This window comes from Camponotus vicinus, unplaced genomic scaffold (assembly GCF_025532165.1).
Source record: "Camponotus vicinus isolate PSW18456_S1 unplaced genomic scaffold, iyCamVici1.0 SCAF_7, whole genome shotgun sequence".
In the NCBI taxonomy this organism is placed as follows: Eukaryota; Metazoa; Arthropoda; class Insecta; order Hymenoptera; family Formicidae; genus Camponotus; species Camponotus vicinus.
In genome coordinates, this window is record NW_028141979.1 from 6,112,154 (window position 1) to 6,127,817 (window position 15,664).

A 15,664-nucleotide genomic window follows, 5' to 3' on the forward strand; every position below is an offset into this window, starting at 1 on the left:
TTGGATTTCTAACTAAATTATTAGAGACATGATCAAATATTTTAATACATGAGAGATGGATACGCAATTAATTATTTATATTCATTAATTATTTTGTTATTGTCTTTTATATTGCTTGAAAGATTTACATTAATCAAATCATGTATTAATACAAAAATTATATTTTTATATAGTTATATATTAATCATTCTATATTTGAGAATTTTTCTTTTTATCTGTGTTTAATATAATTATATTTCTTTATGTGTCTTATATTTCTATTGTATATTTTCATTCACTTTAAATGAATCTTCATCAAGATACGATAAATTTCTCTCTCTCTTTCTCATCCTCTTGTAAGTGGTATATTCTTTTTTTCGTTGTCAGGTTTTTCCTCCTATGTTTCATTTCTCTTTCTTTCTCAAAGTTACTTTTAACTTTTGAAGTTTATCTTTCGCCCTCATACACAGAGTCGCTCGCCTCGCGCGGTTTCGATACAAACTTTACACTTAGTGCATTATGAATATCACGATTTCGCGAACTTATTCGGCAAGGATATTTTTAAAACGCGAAACTGCGAATAGCACGAACTATATGAGAAAGTCTTGGTCATTTATTATTTCTATGTTTTTTCTAAAACAAACATTCATTGTATTGATGGGTGTTTAAATGGTCTGCAAGAAGAAGGATAAATAGATATTACTTTTATTAGAGAAAGGACTATTTTGAAAAAAATTTCTATATATATTTTTCGAAATATATTGAATGTAATTCAATATAAAAAATATCAATATATGAATCTGTATGAAATCTCACGGAAAGAATCATTAATGAAGTCACAAATTAAATATGGCTTGTGTTATATAAATTAAATATGTGAAATATGGTTTTCCTATAAGCAAATTAACGAAGCTTCCTAAAAGCAAACGAGAAAATGGGATCACAATGGTGGAAAAATTACACGATCACCATTGACAATGAAATCGGCGATATTTTAACACATTTAATAGCTACCCCAATTGCAAGAATTTATTTAAACATCACAGAAATGGCGATTAAATCCAAGTTAATGAATACAAATGCGCGACGTTTTTAACATTCCTATCTGATTTTCCGTCGATGTGTGTTTATATATATATGTATATCTCGACGCGGTTAAAATATTTTACGATGATATTATCGTCGACCAGCTACTTTTTCACTACTCTTTTTGCTCGAAGCATTACGTGTTTGGTTGCAATTAGCGACATAATGTTGCAACAATAACACTAACTTGCCGCGATAATTGTAGAACGATACATATTCTCTTCGCAGAAACAGTCGAGTTATTTCATCCTTAAATCTTACATTTTGTGTTGTAATCGTAAACTGTCGTAATTACATTGAATTTATCAGCACAAGGGAAAATAGCTTTTTTTATCAAAAATTTGGATGTTATATCCAAACAATTTTAATTCAAAACTCAGAATTATAATTTAAATTTTTTTTGAAAATTCGAAAAGAAGATGATTTTATTTCAATGTGATCACTATCCGGGACATATTAGATTTTCTATTAATCGATGCATATATAAAAATCCTTCAAACTTTAAGCTTATAAACGTAGTTGTTCGCTGTGCCTCGTCGGTTCGATATAATTACATGTTCAGCGACAATTAACAAATCGTTACATTAACTAAGCTGCTAAATTACTGCGTCGATTATACATGGAATACATCTCATTTGCAATTAGAATAAGCTAGGTGGATTATTCATTATGCGTAACGACGATCGGCACCGTATTCATATCGATTAATTTTAATGTATATTTGCTTTTAGCTTCATTAGTCTCTTAAACAATTATAGCAATTAAATGGATATGACGATATCGTTGATTATGATCGATTAGGAGATTAAAAGGTTAATTATTTATTACGTGTTATAAATAATAGTATTTGATTACATCAAAGTTTTTATGTTTTCTTTTCTACTTATTTGCTTATTTTGTTTGAAAATAGAAAAGATATATGAAACTTGGAATATTTTCAAAATATATTCTATTTTATGTAGAAGAATGACGAGAACTTTTTTTGTATATTAAAATTTTACTACACTAATATGGAAAAAATATACATGTGGTAAAATTAACTTTTGAGGTATTGTTTAATACAATTTTGTATTTATAAAATCGAAATCAAACTGTGATGAAAATTTTGCATTACACGGTGTCATTATGCTGTAAGTGTGGATGATACCTGTTTATTCTTGATTCTTAACTTTCTATTTTTTTCCGTGCACAAAGCTATTAATCTTCATGCATGACGTAAACGCAACGATAATGTTTGAAATGCTTTTTTAATGTCGCAAATCTGCTGCGATCTATTCTTGCCCTCCTACAATTTATTTTATAGGATAAAAAAGCAAAGTTGAATCAGAAAAAATTTAAAGGTTCTTTTTTATATATATCTATATATTTTTATATATATCGAAATACGTCGACGATATTTAGATTAGTCGACTTGATTTTTTTATGATTGCCCCAGCATGACATTTGGCTGAACACATACATGTGTATTAAATTTTAATTTAAGATTGCTTTACATACACTGAAAATATATTTAAATTTTTGTAAAATTTTTATTGTATGATTTATTTAATTGTGATTTATCCGATATATGTATAAGTAATTTTTATTGGATTTCGATTGAAATTATTGAATCGAAATTAATCGGAATTGATAAGATATAGATAAAGAAAAAATTCTAAAAAAATTCTAAAAGTCGAATTAGCGTTCATCTATGTCAATTTAATCAGGCTTTAATGATAGCATTAAGTTCCGGTCGGATGGAAATCGATTAAATATGAAAGGAAACTCCCACTTCCTGCATTTGCGGGCATTTTCGTGCGTTTAGGCGGTAAAGCTCATTTCATTAATGCGTTCGACGGTTCACGTGACTCCTTCCGTGTGTTGTCGGGAATCACATGCACCGTCGCGATTAGCGAGAGCACCGTTGCATTAAACGGTGCACCAGGTTCCAGCGCAACCCAACGTCACGTACGTACGCTCATTTGTAGCTGTCGCAACCGCACGAGTAAGATCGCCTGTTTTTTTCCTTCTTTTTTATTTAAGAACACATCGTTGGATTTTTTGTTAACTAATCGAACGAGAAAAGAAGTATGTCGCGCGTATCACAGCACGCTAGGAATTAATCCTTCATTCTCATCGTATCAGAGATGTATATCCGAGGAAAGGTAGTAGAATATATCGCTATAACAACGTACGTTCTCGTCAGCTTGACGTTGCGGAAATTTGACTTGGTAATTTTGCAACGGATATATCTTTCCCCGAAAAACAATTCTCCTGAAGCAACAACGTATGTATGTGTCGTGGGCAATATTTTAAAAATCGAGTAATATATTCTTTTATTCTTTAAGTTTTAAAATTTAGATACCATTTCGCGAATATGGATCGTAATGGAAGTTAAAACTAGGCTCGCATATTCATGGCAGGCGAGTAGCAATTATTTGTCACACGCGAAACGTAACGATTAAAAGCGAATTATGAGAGCCACCGGCGTATTAAGATATGTCAATCCTTCATAATCATTGGATCCACGTTATTTCCACGCGCGGATGACGCGCTCATTCTATTAATCCGCCATCTCCGCTTGTCGTTCAGCTCGATCATCATCCGTAACGCGTTTCAGACTACGGATGTCGGATCGCGATAATAACGCAATTTGGATCGCATCCCAGACATCTTCACACCACATCGAACGATTTTACGGGCGTTAATTGGTACGTTCGGTGTTCCTGTGTCGGCCTGTATACCTATCCTTCTTCTATATTTTCTTTTTTTTTGACACCCGAGAGGTCCGATGTCAGCCTGATGGATGGGATGCAGTCGTGTGCATGCTCGAGGATGCGCTCGATATTAGTTCGTCGACCTCGCGTCCGCGGTTAAGATAGCGGAAGGCTTGAAAAATTCAATAGGCTTTTAGACAATCATCTGATATCAAATTTCGCAGGTATCGATGCTTTCCGGTGACGTATCTAAATCGCTGATACAATCAACGACAAAAATTCTCCGCGGGATGCTTTTATTCATCTTTATTTCTGTTTATTGTCTCGCTTATAATAATTTTTTTAAATTAAAAAATTTTTGTCACGCAAGAAACGGGACGATATATACGTATATACGGATAGATACAATGTTTAGAGACACTTATTGATCGCGTAAATACGTCGACGAGGCAATATTTCCAATACTAGTAGACTGGGCGAGAGGTTCGGGCGCGTTAAAATTTATGTGAAATTCCGAGCGTGCGAAGCGATCCTTTACCTGCCTACACACATACACACACACACACACACACATAGACGCACGCACACAATGCGCTCGCGCGACCGACTAAATCCAAGTTTTGCTTTTGACATTTGTCGGCGATATCGTGTTTTATTTGTTCCCCGGTGCCGCCGCATACATCGCGGCCGCCGTTTTTTGCATACAAGGACGACTTCGGAAACGACGCGCGATGCGCTTTCTTTCGGATAAATCAATATATACCGGCGCGCCAGTAAACAAGTAAATCAACGCGGAGTAACGACGCGCGACACGGAATCGCACCGATCGGACTGTACTCGCATGTCTGGATCTATTTTGCGAGAATACGATTTAGCTTAACATATGTGTGCGAATCCTTCTCGGCGAAAAATAAAATTCTCTGGTAAATCGAGACTCTTGCAAAAATCGAATGCATGTACTGGATGGAAAGTATGTCTGATACTGTGCACAAATCAAAATATAACTGTCAATTTTTTGAACGTCTTTTAGATTTTTTTTTGAGCCTTTGAATGTCTCAGAATTATTGATTTTAATTTTATAGTATCATGTTTTTTAATGATCTTATAAATAAATATTTACTTACAAGTATTTTTATTATTCTATTTATTTTATTAATGTTTGACACATTTTTAAATTTGGTATTAATTTAGAAAAATATCGACGCGCGCGTTGCAGATGCAATTAAATTTTTTATCAAAGGACTATCAAATTTGAAGGGAAACGATTGTAAACGAGTTAACTTCACAATTATGTACGAACCATGATATTCGGTTACTGATAATGTAGGGATGAAAATTTAGACCATTTCATTTTCGTGATTCGAGACTGAAGGAGCGTAATATGAAACGCGCGAAAACCGACCGATGTATTGTTACTACACTCGTGTACCGATACAGACGCACGTGTGCGCTATATATGTGAAATTTGTACACGCGAGAGAGACCCTCGATCCCGATGGGGTCCCCCGTACCTGATCGGACGCTCATTATTTGCCAACTCGCCCCATTCACGCCTTCGTACATGCGACACGTCGATTTACCGGGCTACCAACATTTCGATTTGCGTCGTTTTCGCGAGAGCGGTCCTCGATTTATTTATCTTGGAGAGAAGTTCGCACCGGCCGTGGGGGATGGTTTATCATTCTCCTGCAGCAACCCTCCATGGCATCGTATCTCGTTGCTCTGCTATCGATAGATATACAAGGTGTTTCGCAAGTTTATATCAAACTGGAATATATTCTTAAAAAATTTTAAATATAAAAGAAATTTTTTTAAGGATCTTCCCCTATTTGAATTTTTTGTATTTCTGCGATAATTGGAGCGATAAGAAAATTACTTCTCTCTGGATAAGTCTTTTTATTATTCCTAAGGCAATTATTGTGGTTTATGGCTTATATAGACATTTTAAAAGTTTTTAAAATTATCGTATAATAAAAATGTTAAATTATGATTATATAAATATTTCCGAAGAATATTTATAAATTGAAGAATGTAAAATATATATTCAACATAAGACTGAAATATCTTGATAAAAATTAAACTTTAAGAACGTGACAGATGACAAATCGCTGTTCCTTACTCAATTTCAAGGGAGCTCGATATTAGCAGAATCTTAATTGCTAAAAGTTACGGACGATCTTGCGCGAATTTATCGTAGAATCTCCGCTTTCCAAGTTTGATGCGAACCTTGGCGGTGCACCCCGTATAAGGGGAAACCGTGCCAGGTTGATGCCGTCGGTGCCGGGGCGCAATTGGAGAGCAATCGACTGAACGACACGCCGCAAATCAAACCGTACCCGCGTGCGGCTCCACCCTCTTCGGGCCGCGCAGCGTTATCGTCCCCCCTCGCTTCATCCCCTTTCGCTCTGGATGGTGTCCGCCATCCTTTCGGATGCATCTCTGCCGCCTGTGCCCTCTCAATTCGAGTCGACATTCGCTTCTCCGCCGCACTCGAGCGATTTCGGCAGCTGCTGCGACCGATGCATCACGTTTGCGGGACATTTCTCGCGTTGCACGCGCTGCTACTGTTAATTGCGTCGATTGTTTTCGGGCTGCCGATCGTTTGCCGGCGACGAATAGTCATTGGATAAGCCAAAGAGGATTAAATGGAGGAGAAGTTACGTAGCGACGATGCCCTGTATACCATAGGTTTACAGTATATTCCATGGTGGAAGAAAAAACCACTCTTCAGGAATGTATTTTTTTACCTGACTTTTTATCGGAAAGTAAATCTGCTTGTCATATTATTTAATTATTCTAAAATAAAAATAAGTTATGTCTTTAAGCTGGTTGAGATGAAATATGTATATCAATCTTCGAGAGATTTTTCATGTCAAAAAAGATCGCACACGATATAATTTCCAGACTAAATTATCCATTTGTGCTACTGTAACAAGCTTTCAAAATTAGCGCATTATAATAACGGCTTGGTCGGATGTTTAATTCATGTCAGAATTAGTTGGAATTCGCGTTTATGCTTGTGTTATGCATCCAATTGCCGATACATCGGTTTTGTTAATCGGCGGGATTAGCCGGCGCTACTCCTTTGTATGCAAGTTCGACCCATTCAATTATTTCCGCATATAACGTCGCGCTCCTGATACACGCATCCCGCGCATCGCATATCCCGTTATTGCTGATTGAATCGATCGGTTTTAATTTCGCGGTTACCGGTACCGTAAATCAATCTATCAGCAACATTTCCAATCTTGACCTCTGTTAAATCACACGCTTAATAACGCTTCTTAGCCTGAACGTTGCATTTTACTCTTTCTTTAAATTATAAGGATAATGAAAACAGCGTTTTGTCATTATTATTAATGACGAAATATTTTGAAGTCGTCTCTTTCAAAATCTTGCTCGAATTAAAATTTCAATCCACGCACGAATTTATATTTATCGAAAGATTTGATTTTGAGGAAATATAAAAAATGTTTTTTTTTTTTTTTTAATTATATACATTATATTAAAAATGTTTTAGGAATTAAAAGAATTATAATTCTCATTAAGTGTCGATTTTAAAAATCAATTTTCTCTGAATAAAAATAATTTTAATTTCTTAGGGAGAATTTATGTATATTTCTACAATGTAAGAGATTGATATTTCATTACAAATATTATATCAAATTTATAAATTGCTCTTAAGTACTTGGCTAATAGTAATTATTGATTTCATATTTAGTTTTGATATTTTATTTTTTAGTGTTTTTTTAGGAAAATTATTTTTTGAGGTTTTATTTTTAGAAAAATGATTTTTTGATGGAAAATTACTATAATTTATTTTTATTAAACATTTTGTTGCAAACAAGGTAAAATACTTTCATGTACTTGGCGTATTTTTTTACCTTTATAAGGTTTTTTTTAGATATAATTATTATATTGACACCAAATTATTTCTTCGAATCTGATTATTCAAAATACAGCTTATTAGAGCTCATTACTTGATTATGTCACGGTGTTATTACTAATGATCAAGCGTCAAAAAAGAAAACGCTCGACACACATTATTATCAAAGCGAATGGATCCGCTCGCGTAAAGTGCACCTTGTTAATCTCGTTGTACAATTACGTCGTAACTACAATCCACGACAAACATCGGTTCGGACCGCGCGGGATCGTGAGGGATTAAATCGGGATCGGCAACGACCATTGTTTGGCGCCGAATTCGTCGATGATTTCCGCGCGTATACACGCCGGATTGACTTACTATTTGCGGCGATGCCTAGCCGCGTCATTGTCGCCGTTAATTGAAACGATCGTTTGCAGATCCGCGATCGATTCTCTGCTCGGTAGCTAAGCCTCCCGCCCCCGCTCCTGCCCCTGCCTCCCTCCCCCAGGTCGCACGTGCGACACGCAGGTGCGTGCGATCGGCATTTCGCATTTCCGTCACCGCATCTCGGTTGTTCACGAAACGCACTCGCTCTCTGCTCTCGTCGCGACGCGAAAAATCGCCGAAAAAGCGCTGTGCGAAACGAATTACAAACTGTGCGACAAATATTGGTGGAACATTCGCGGCGGAAATAAAAGTGCCGCGTGAATTTCGGAGAACTTTTTCATAGATTTGTACTGATTCCATTTCTTCCATCTATTATTCAACATGATAATTTTGCGATAATTATTTTATAATAATTAATTAATGATTTTTGTAATGATTCTTAAGTTAGATGCACGCTAAACGTTACTGTCGTATTAATTTAATATTAAATATTGTTATACGGATCAAATGCAGCTGGACACAATGATTGTTTTTAACAATTTAATTATACTTTGTGTGAAAATATTTTGACGTTATCAATGATAATGTCTCGCTTCATTCAACGTTAGTGCGAAACTTTTCGATTTTCACCAAATTTCCTTTCCTCTCGACTTTTATTCAGGGTTTATTCGAGGAATGCGTTTATTTGTTTAGAAAATGTCGTCATTAAAATATGTTTCGACAATTCCGGAATTTTTTTAGGGATAGTATCGCAGCCGAGCACTGTATCGGACCATTCGCGCAAGCGACGCGATATTTCCCATTTTTACCAATTTATTGATACGTCCGAATAGCGCGTATCCGATATTTTCAATCGAATAAATTTCGCTGCAAAAAATTCCCGGCGTGCGCGTTATTTTAGCTGCACCTGCGATCTCGAGGAGGAGTTACTCGCAGTTGCTGCCTCCACTCCGCGGCAATCTCGCCCTTAACTCGGTCGTGCTCGGTGTGCGCGAAGCGCTTACTCCGCAAGTACAAATTGACTTTTTTTTCTTCCCTCGCGGGACGTGCCTGATTGCTGAAAATGCAAAATAAACGGTAGCGCGGATAGTTATCCCGCCGACCTCAATCCGGCCCGCCCCTTTTTTTCCTCTCCCCCCCCCCCCCCAGTCCCCCCTCGAAACACGTGCGCGATGAAACGCGAATTTCTCTTTGTTCGCGGATTCAGCCCGGAAACTTAATTCCCCCCCCCCCTTCCCCCTCGAAGCCGTTACTTCACCTCGCACCTCGCGTTTCTTCGTAACGTCGTTTACCTATTCCGATGGAAATAAAGCGCGCTATCGCTGATAAAGAGGTCAATACCAATTTTGCCGAGGAAATCGACGATAATGTCTCGGTTGAATGTCGGTCCATTAAGCCCGCTCCGTCTGATTCTTGAAAATGCACGGCGAGCAGCGACGCCGCCGAGGATAAATTAACCGTGACGTTAATCGTTATTTATGAGTATTCGCGCTTGAAAAAAAGAAGGCGGCGGTCGAGTTTGCTCAGCAGATACACGTTTCCTGCGCCGCGAATATAAGCATTACTCTCGGTTGTCGGTCGAAATGAGACGAACTCGAAATTTTTTCGAACCGATGCAACTTTTTTTATCTTTCGCCAAGAGTACCGTTTACCTGTTTTTCCTCTTCAATACGCCCGCTCCTGATACTCCTCGCTCACGCGAGAGGTTTCCATGTAGATTTACGAGATTTACATTATTTAGTTTCGTATCTGTTATCGAATCTCGTTAACCGAATCGCTATCGTTTCTAGAGCGTATCAGGCGAGGGAGAGAGAGAGAGAGAGAGAGAAAATACGATGAAATAAGATACTTCACGAGTTGCGAGAAGCGATGTAGAGGATGCACATATGCACACCTGTATCATCATTTGCGCTTTAAACACAGTGGATAGGTCCGAAACCACTCGTTCCGTCAATAATGGGCAACAATAGTGACGCAAAATACATACATGACTGTTGCAATATCGAAGGAAAATACCGGGGCAGCATGTTCAATATTGCTCGATCGCATCTGAAAATTCAACGGTTTTGTTGCCTTTGAAAATGCATCCAACTGCACCGTGTCGTAGATATTGTTTTTGCCCCATTTGGCATTTTATTTATTGCATTACCGTTCTCCATTTTCAAAAGACATCTAGCGTTGTAAAAGAATGTTATAGAAGATATTTTTTTCAACGCTTCTATTTTTCTATTGTTGCAAAAATTTTCAGCATCCAATAACTCTCTCTCTCTGTCGGAGAATAAATTTATATTTCACGATCTCATAACATATCACGCGCAAAACTCCTCGTTTAATTTGTATGAATTTGAAACTCGGAGTATCTTATCTCGTAATGCAAGATACATTATGCGAACAAACATTATTTCTCTTGCCCTTATCCATTAAGCGGATTACATCTCTAAGTAGCATAAATTACGTCTGTAAATAAGACAGTCGCCTCAGGTATGCGTCGCTCCTGTTTCAGATGTTTTGAGCGGTACCGCGTAGAAAGATGAAGACTGCGGTCGGCTCGCTCCTCCTCCTCCATCTCCTCCTCGTCAGCGGTGTCGTCTCCGTCGAGTGGAAGCACAGCGCCGTCCTGGACAACAATTTCTTGGTGCTGTGGACGCCCGGCGAGAGGGATGTTACATTCGAGATCCAAGTGAAGACCCTCGGCTACGTCGGACTCGGTTTCACCAAGGACGACGGCCACGCCGGGGCTGACATGGTCATCGGCTGGGTCGATAATAACGGCCAGGTCCACCTTCAGGTGAGCATCTTTTTACGGAGCATCGAGTAATATCTGGTTTCCTCTGCGGTTGCCAGCGAATCCCTTTCTCGTTTCTGACCGCGTTACAGAGTGCAGATATGCACGAATCGCGCGTAATTATGAACAAGCATAATATTTATGACTTTGAACGACCATCTGTATATACTGCGCTTGAAAGGATAGCAATCATTATTCTTCGATAAGTACTTGTCATGTTTTTTAGAAATTTTGATTTTAAATACAGGGTGGCCCACGTAAAGTGTTACAAATTTATATCTCGAAAACGAAGCAATTTATAGAAAAATGTTTCAGACAAAAGTTGTATGGTTTCAAGGGGGACATAAGATGGTGCCATTAGTTTGATCTTGAAGAGTCACCTGAAGGTCACCTCCAACTTTTTAAATGGGACACCCTATATGCTTTTGCATATTCTTGTAGCTTATCTCGAGAGCTTTCCAAAACATTATAATTAAGTTAGTTTTCATTAAGTATTTTCCGAGTTATGAGGCTTGAAATCATTTCTTAATTTTACATAAACCGTAAAATATCTTGTAAAATATTCATTCTTCGATTATCTTACCTTAATACTTTTATGTACAAAATAATAAAAGGAATCAATTGGTGTAAAGAAAACACATAATTGTTTCGAAAGAAAAAATGTAATTTGCAATTAACAATTACATTTTTTTTTTTTTTCGAAACAATTATGTTTTTTTTACACCAATTGATTCCTCTCATTATTTTGTATATAAAAGTATTAAGGTAAGATAATCGAAAAATGAATATTTTACAAGATATTTTACGGTTTATGTAAAATTAAGAAATGATTTCAAGCCTCATTAGTCGGAAAGTACTTAATGAAAACTAACTTAATTATAGTGTTTCGGAAAGCTCTCGAGATGAGCTACAAAAATATGCAAAAGCATATAGGGTGTCCCATTTAAAAAGTTGGAGGTGATCTTCACATGACCTTCAGGTGACTCTTCAAGGTCAAACTAATGGCACCATCTTATGTCCCCCTTGAAACCATACAACTTTTGTCTGAAACATTTTTCTCTAAATTGCTTCGTTTCCGAGATATAAATTTGTAACACTTTACGTGGGCCACCCTGTATATTGATAGCAAAATTTTCAGTTAAATTCTTATCAAAAATTAAAGATGTTTGAAATTGATTATATGATAAATGTGATTTTATCTATGTATGATGGATATTTTTTTAATCTTTCATTTTTTAAATAATTTTATAACTAGTTTTTTCGGTGAAATTATTTACCATTATTTCGAGAAGAAAACGTCGATACGTCTCTGCGATTCTTATTATATCGAGTTCGATACAGAGAGCTGCAAATGGAAACAGTCGCCGCGTAAAGTATTTGCATTAAAGCTTACTGATATTTAAATCAAGCACGCCAGCGTCCCGCTTGTGTACGCAAAATGCCGGAGGGGGCGAGAGTAATCGAGAATAATTATTTCCGTGCTACTGATCGAGTGGAGTTCCCCTCTTTGAATATTGTAAAGTCCGCCCTGGCACGCCAACATTGGCGATGGAACGCGCTTAATGGTAGTCATTCGGGAGATAAGTAATGGCTCTCCCGTTTCGATCGGCGCATCGGATAGTTATCAATCATGCCCACTAAAGCCGGCAGCCTGTCATTACGCGTTCTCCTCATTTTGCACGACACTCGGTAACATCGAGGACTTGATCGCCCGCGGAGGCGATTGCCTTACGTAATTTTTCCGCGAAAATACGGTTCCCGTAACTTGCTCATCATCCCGATGCTGCCCATCTTCATTGCGACTATAAAATAAATGTGTTCGCCGTTTATACCAGCTAATCACGTTGTGTCTATATGTCTCCCTCTTCCTCTCGTACAAAAGCGAATATATTATTCAATTATATGTTCAACTTTCAAAGTATATTTAATCTATTGCGAGAGGTCTATCCCTTTGATAGATGAGGAGGGTCAATGTTTTTATTCAAAAAAATAATAGAGTCATTATTTCTTAATTATTATATGAAGTGATTTTTTCTATTCAAGATCAACTTATGTATGCGACGTAAGATGTACGATTGCATCGACGCTAATGATTACGCAACTTCGGCTCAATGTACCGCTATTTAATTTCGCGTCTACAAAACCCGGATCCGCAAACTTTCCTCGGATATATCATGGACTGTCCGCACTGCGGTTAAATCCAACGCCGCCGTAATAGTTCGGAGTTAATATCATGTGCATGTGCGACGTGAATGCCGGCGGGGGTGGTTCTTTGAATAACAAGACGTCATTCAGAGAGAGAGAAGGTTTATGGCTCGCTGAAAAGAGAGAGAGAAGAAAGAGACTCGCGCGAAGGCCCGGGCGTTGTAATCTAATTTGCGCGATTTTCACGGGAATTTTCGTGGCGAAGCCACGTGGATTATTCTCGGGCATTTTTAAATTTAAAACGTCGTTAGTCGCGTATCCGGGTACGCGGACCCTCTTCGGGGACCGGACGCGAAGGGGATTACACGCTATCCACTCTTTCATCAGCGCGTTACGCGGCCGTTGACAGTTTCTGGCCCGGTTCTTTACAACATGGCCGGTATGTCGGTTTTTCTTCATCTCTTTTTTTCCCCCGGTTTTTTTCCCTCCCGTCGTATCTCTTTCGCGAGGCGAGCGAACTGAATCAACGAGAAAGGGAAGAGCGTCGTATCGCCCGAGCTTTTTACCACCATTTTTACCGACCACGTCGCGAAACATTCATTTCGCTTCGCCCATTATTCTTCAGTTATCCCGCATAGATTTATCAGCGGCTGCTACTTTGCGTTGAGCTTTTCGTCGCATATTAGGACGTCAAAGGAAACACCGCGCGAATGCCTCCTCTGTCCATTTTTCGGCGTCAGCCATATAACACCATCGTGTTATGAAATTTCTCGGCGAAATTATAAAACGGTATATCGCATAGATTTTTATAGATCAAAGAAAAGTTGCGGGGATGAAGTTATTCAAGTAAAGATATATATTTAAAAAAAATGTCTCTCATAGTCTTATTATATTCTCATATTTTTATTTCGGTAATAATGATACGTTATGAGATGCTAGGTTTTATTTTGTTTTAATTAAACATTTCATTGATTACTGTGAAAATATTTTGCTAATGGAAAAAGTGTGTAATTAATATAATCTTTGAGGTATAAATTTAGTTGTTATGATATTATATAATATTTAATCTATATAAAAAAATATTATGAATTATTACTATGGATATTAAAAATATTTGGCTAATGAAATTGTGCGATTAATATTTAATATAGACTTCGAAATAGGAGTTTGTCACTCGCGATATTTTGTTGCGTGTTTGACATTTAATATTTAAATAATACGTTTCTGAGAAAAGATGTTTAAATCGCTCCTCATTCGCTGTCATCATAAAAAATTCGGGAATTCGTTTTTGCGGAAAATTGCTTATATTTATACGATCGCGATTGGTCGGTGTCGAGTTTGCTGCATTTACATTATAGAGATCCCTCATTTCTTGTAAAGTGGAAAGCAGTGGTAATCGGGAAGATGGGATATAGAAAAGCAATCTTCCACGAGTATCACGAGAATTGACCGAAAGTAGTAGGTAAAGTGTAGATCGGTACGTAAATACATATCTCTGTATGTCAGTGTTTCCCAAATGACGTGATCCAGAATACTTTGACATTTCTGATGAGTAGAAAGCAGAGACAATAATTTCAATTTTCATGATTTTATTTATTCATTTTTGATCATTTTGTTTTGATCATTTTTATTCACATGCTGTAATTTCTTATAAAAGTTTAATACGTAAATTCGAGCTAAAAAGGTGGATAATAAAATTTAAAATGCAAAGAATATATCCTAAAGTCACATATTATTATTTTCCACAAAAATATACTGATGAAAATCGAGTCTCGATATAATATCATGATATTAATTTAGATGAGTATATTCGGCGGAAATGATGAAATTGTTAAACTTTAAAATATGCTCTAGCATCTCGCTCTTGTACAGCAGATATATAATACATGAGTCGATGTATAAATTGATGAACTGGGATACACACACAACACACGGCCGCAAAAGAGCCACCGAAAACGATATTGGAAAAGAGCGAAATTATACAGGTTTCTTGTCTCGAATATCACACAATTACGAGCTCTATGACTGCTGACGCTCGAAAGGATTCCGGCGTATAATAAATTGGGAAACACTGCTCCGCCGTAAATGGGATAGATGGAGAGAGCGGAGGTAGTCGGTTTACAGATCGCGTCCGTCTCGCGTGTCCGCAATTTTTCCGGCAGAGTCGTTGCTCGCTCGTTCCATAATGCATGCCGTGCAATGCTCTATGCGATGCGGCCGCGTCGCCGGACGTTCTCATACGTCGTGAAAGAACGGAGCCGATAGAGGATGAGGAGGACGGGAGAAAAAAGAGGAGGCGAGTCGAGGGACTCGGGGAAAGAAAAAAGAGAGAGAGAGAGGGATAGAGGAGGTGGGCTGGCATCTCCAATGGGAGCGAGAAGCTTTTTCGTTATGATCGTAATCTTAGAACCAGACCAGCCGCGGGCATCCGGACCAGCCGGACGACTCGACTGCTACTCCGCTCGATTTCTCACTCGTCCCGCAGCCGTCGCCCCGGTCGATACGCGACTTTAATTCGCCATTTGCGTGGGCGATGCGAGGCGGATTCCCGCTGGAATCCGATATGCACGCCAGCATGTCGAGGGAGATCGCCCGAGTGTGTTTGTCCACGCGCAGGACTGGCGTGTAACGAGCAAAGTCACTCCGATTGCGATATCATATGCATTACACGCGGGCAAAAAACGGATTCCCTCCAGTTTATCGAGAAATTTCCGCCTA

The 15,664-nt window shown here is 37.9% G+C and overlaps 1 protein-coding gene across 13 annotated transcripts in view; it reads left to right on the forward strand.

Moving 5' to 3' along the window:
• The window catches only part of Olf413 (DBH like monooxygenase olf413), a 266,419-nt gene that overhangs the window by 157,480 nt on the left and 93,275 nt on the right, over positions 1 to 15,664 (forward strand). For all 13 annotated transcript variants that reach the window (XM_083103940.1, XM_083103932.1, XM_083103934.1 and 10 more), the window contains one exon: positions 10,520 to 10,804. In XM_083103940.1, coding sequence (XP_082960066.1) covers positions 10,547 to 10,804 — 258 coding nt within the window. In that variant the 5' untranslated portion in view covers positions 10,520 to 10,546. The remainder of the gene's footprint in view (positions 1 to 10,519; positions 10,805 to 15,664) is intronic.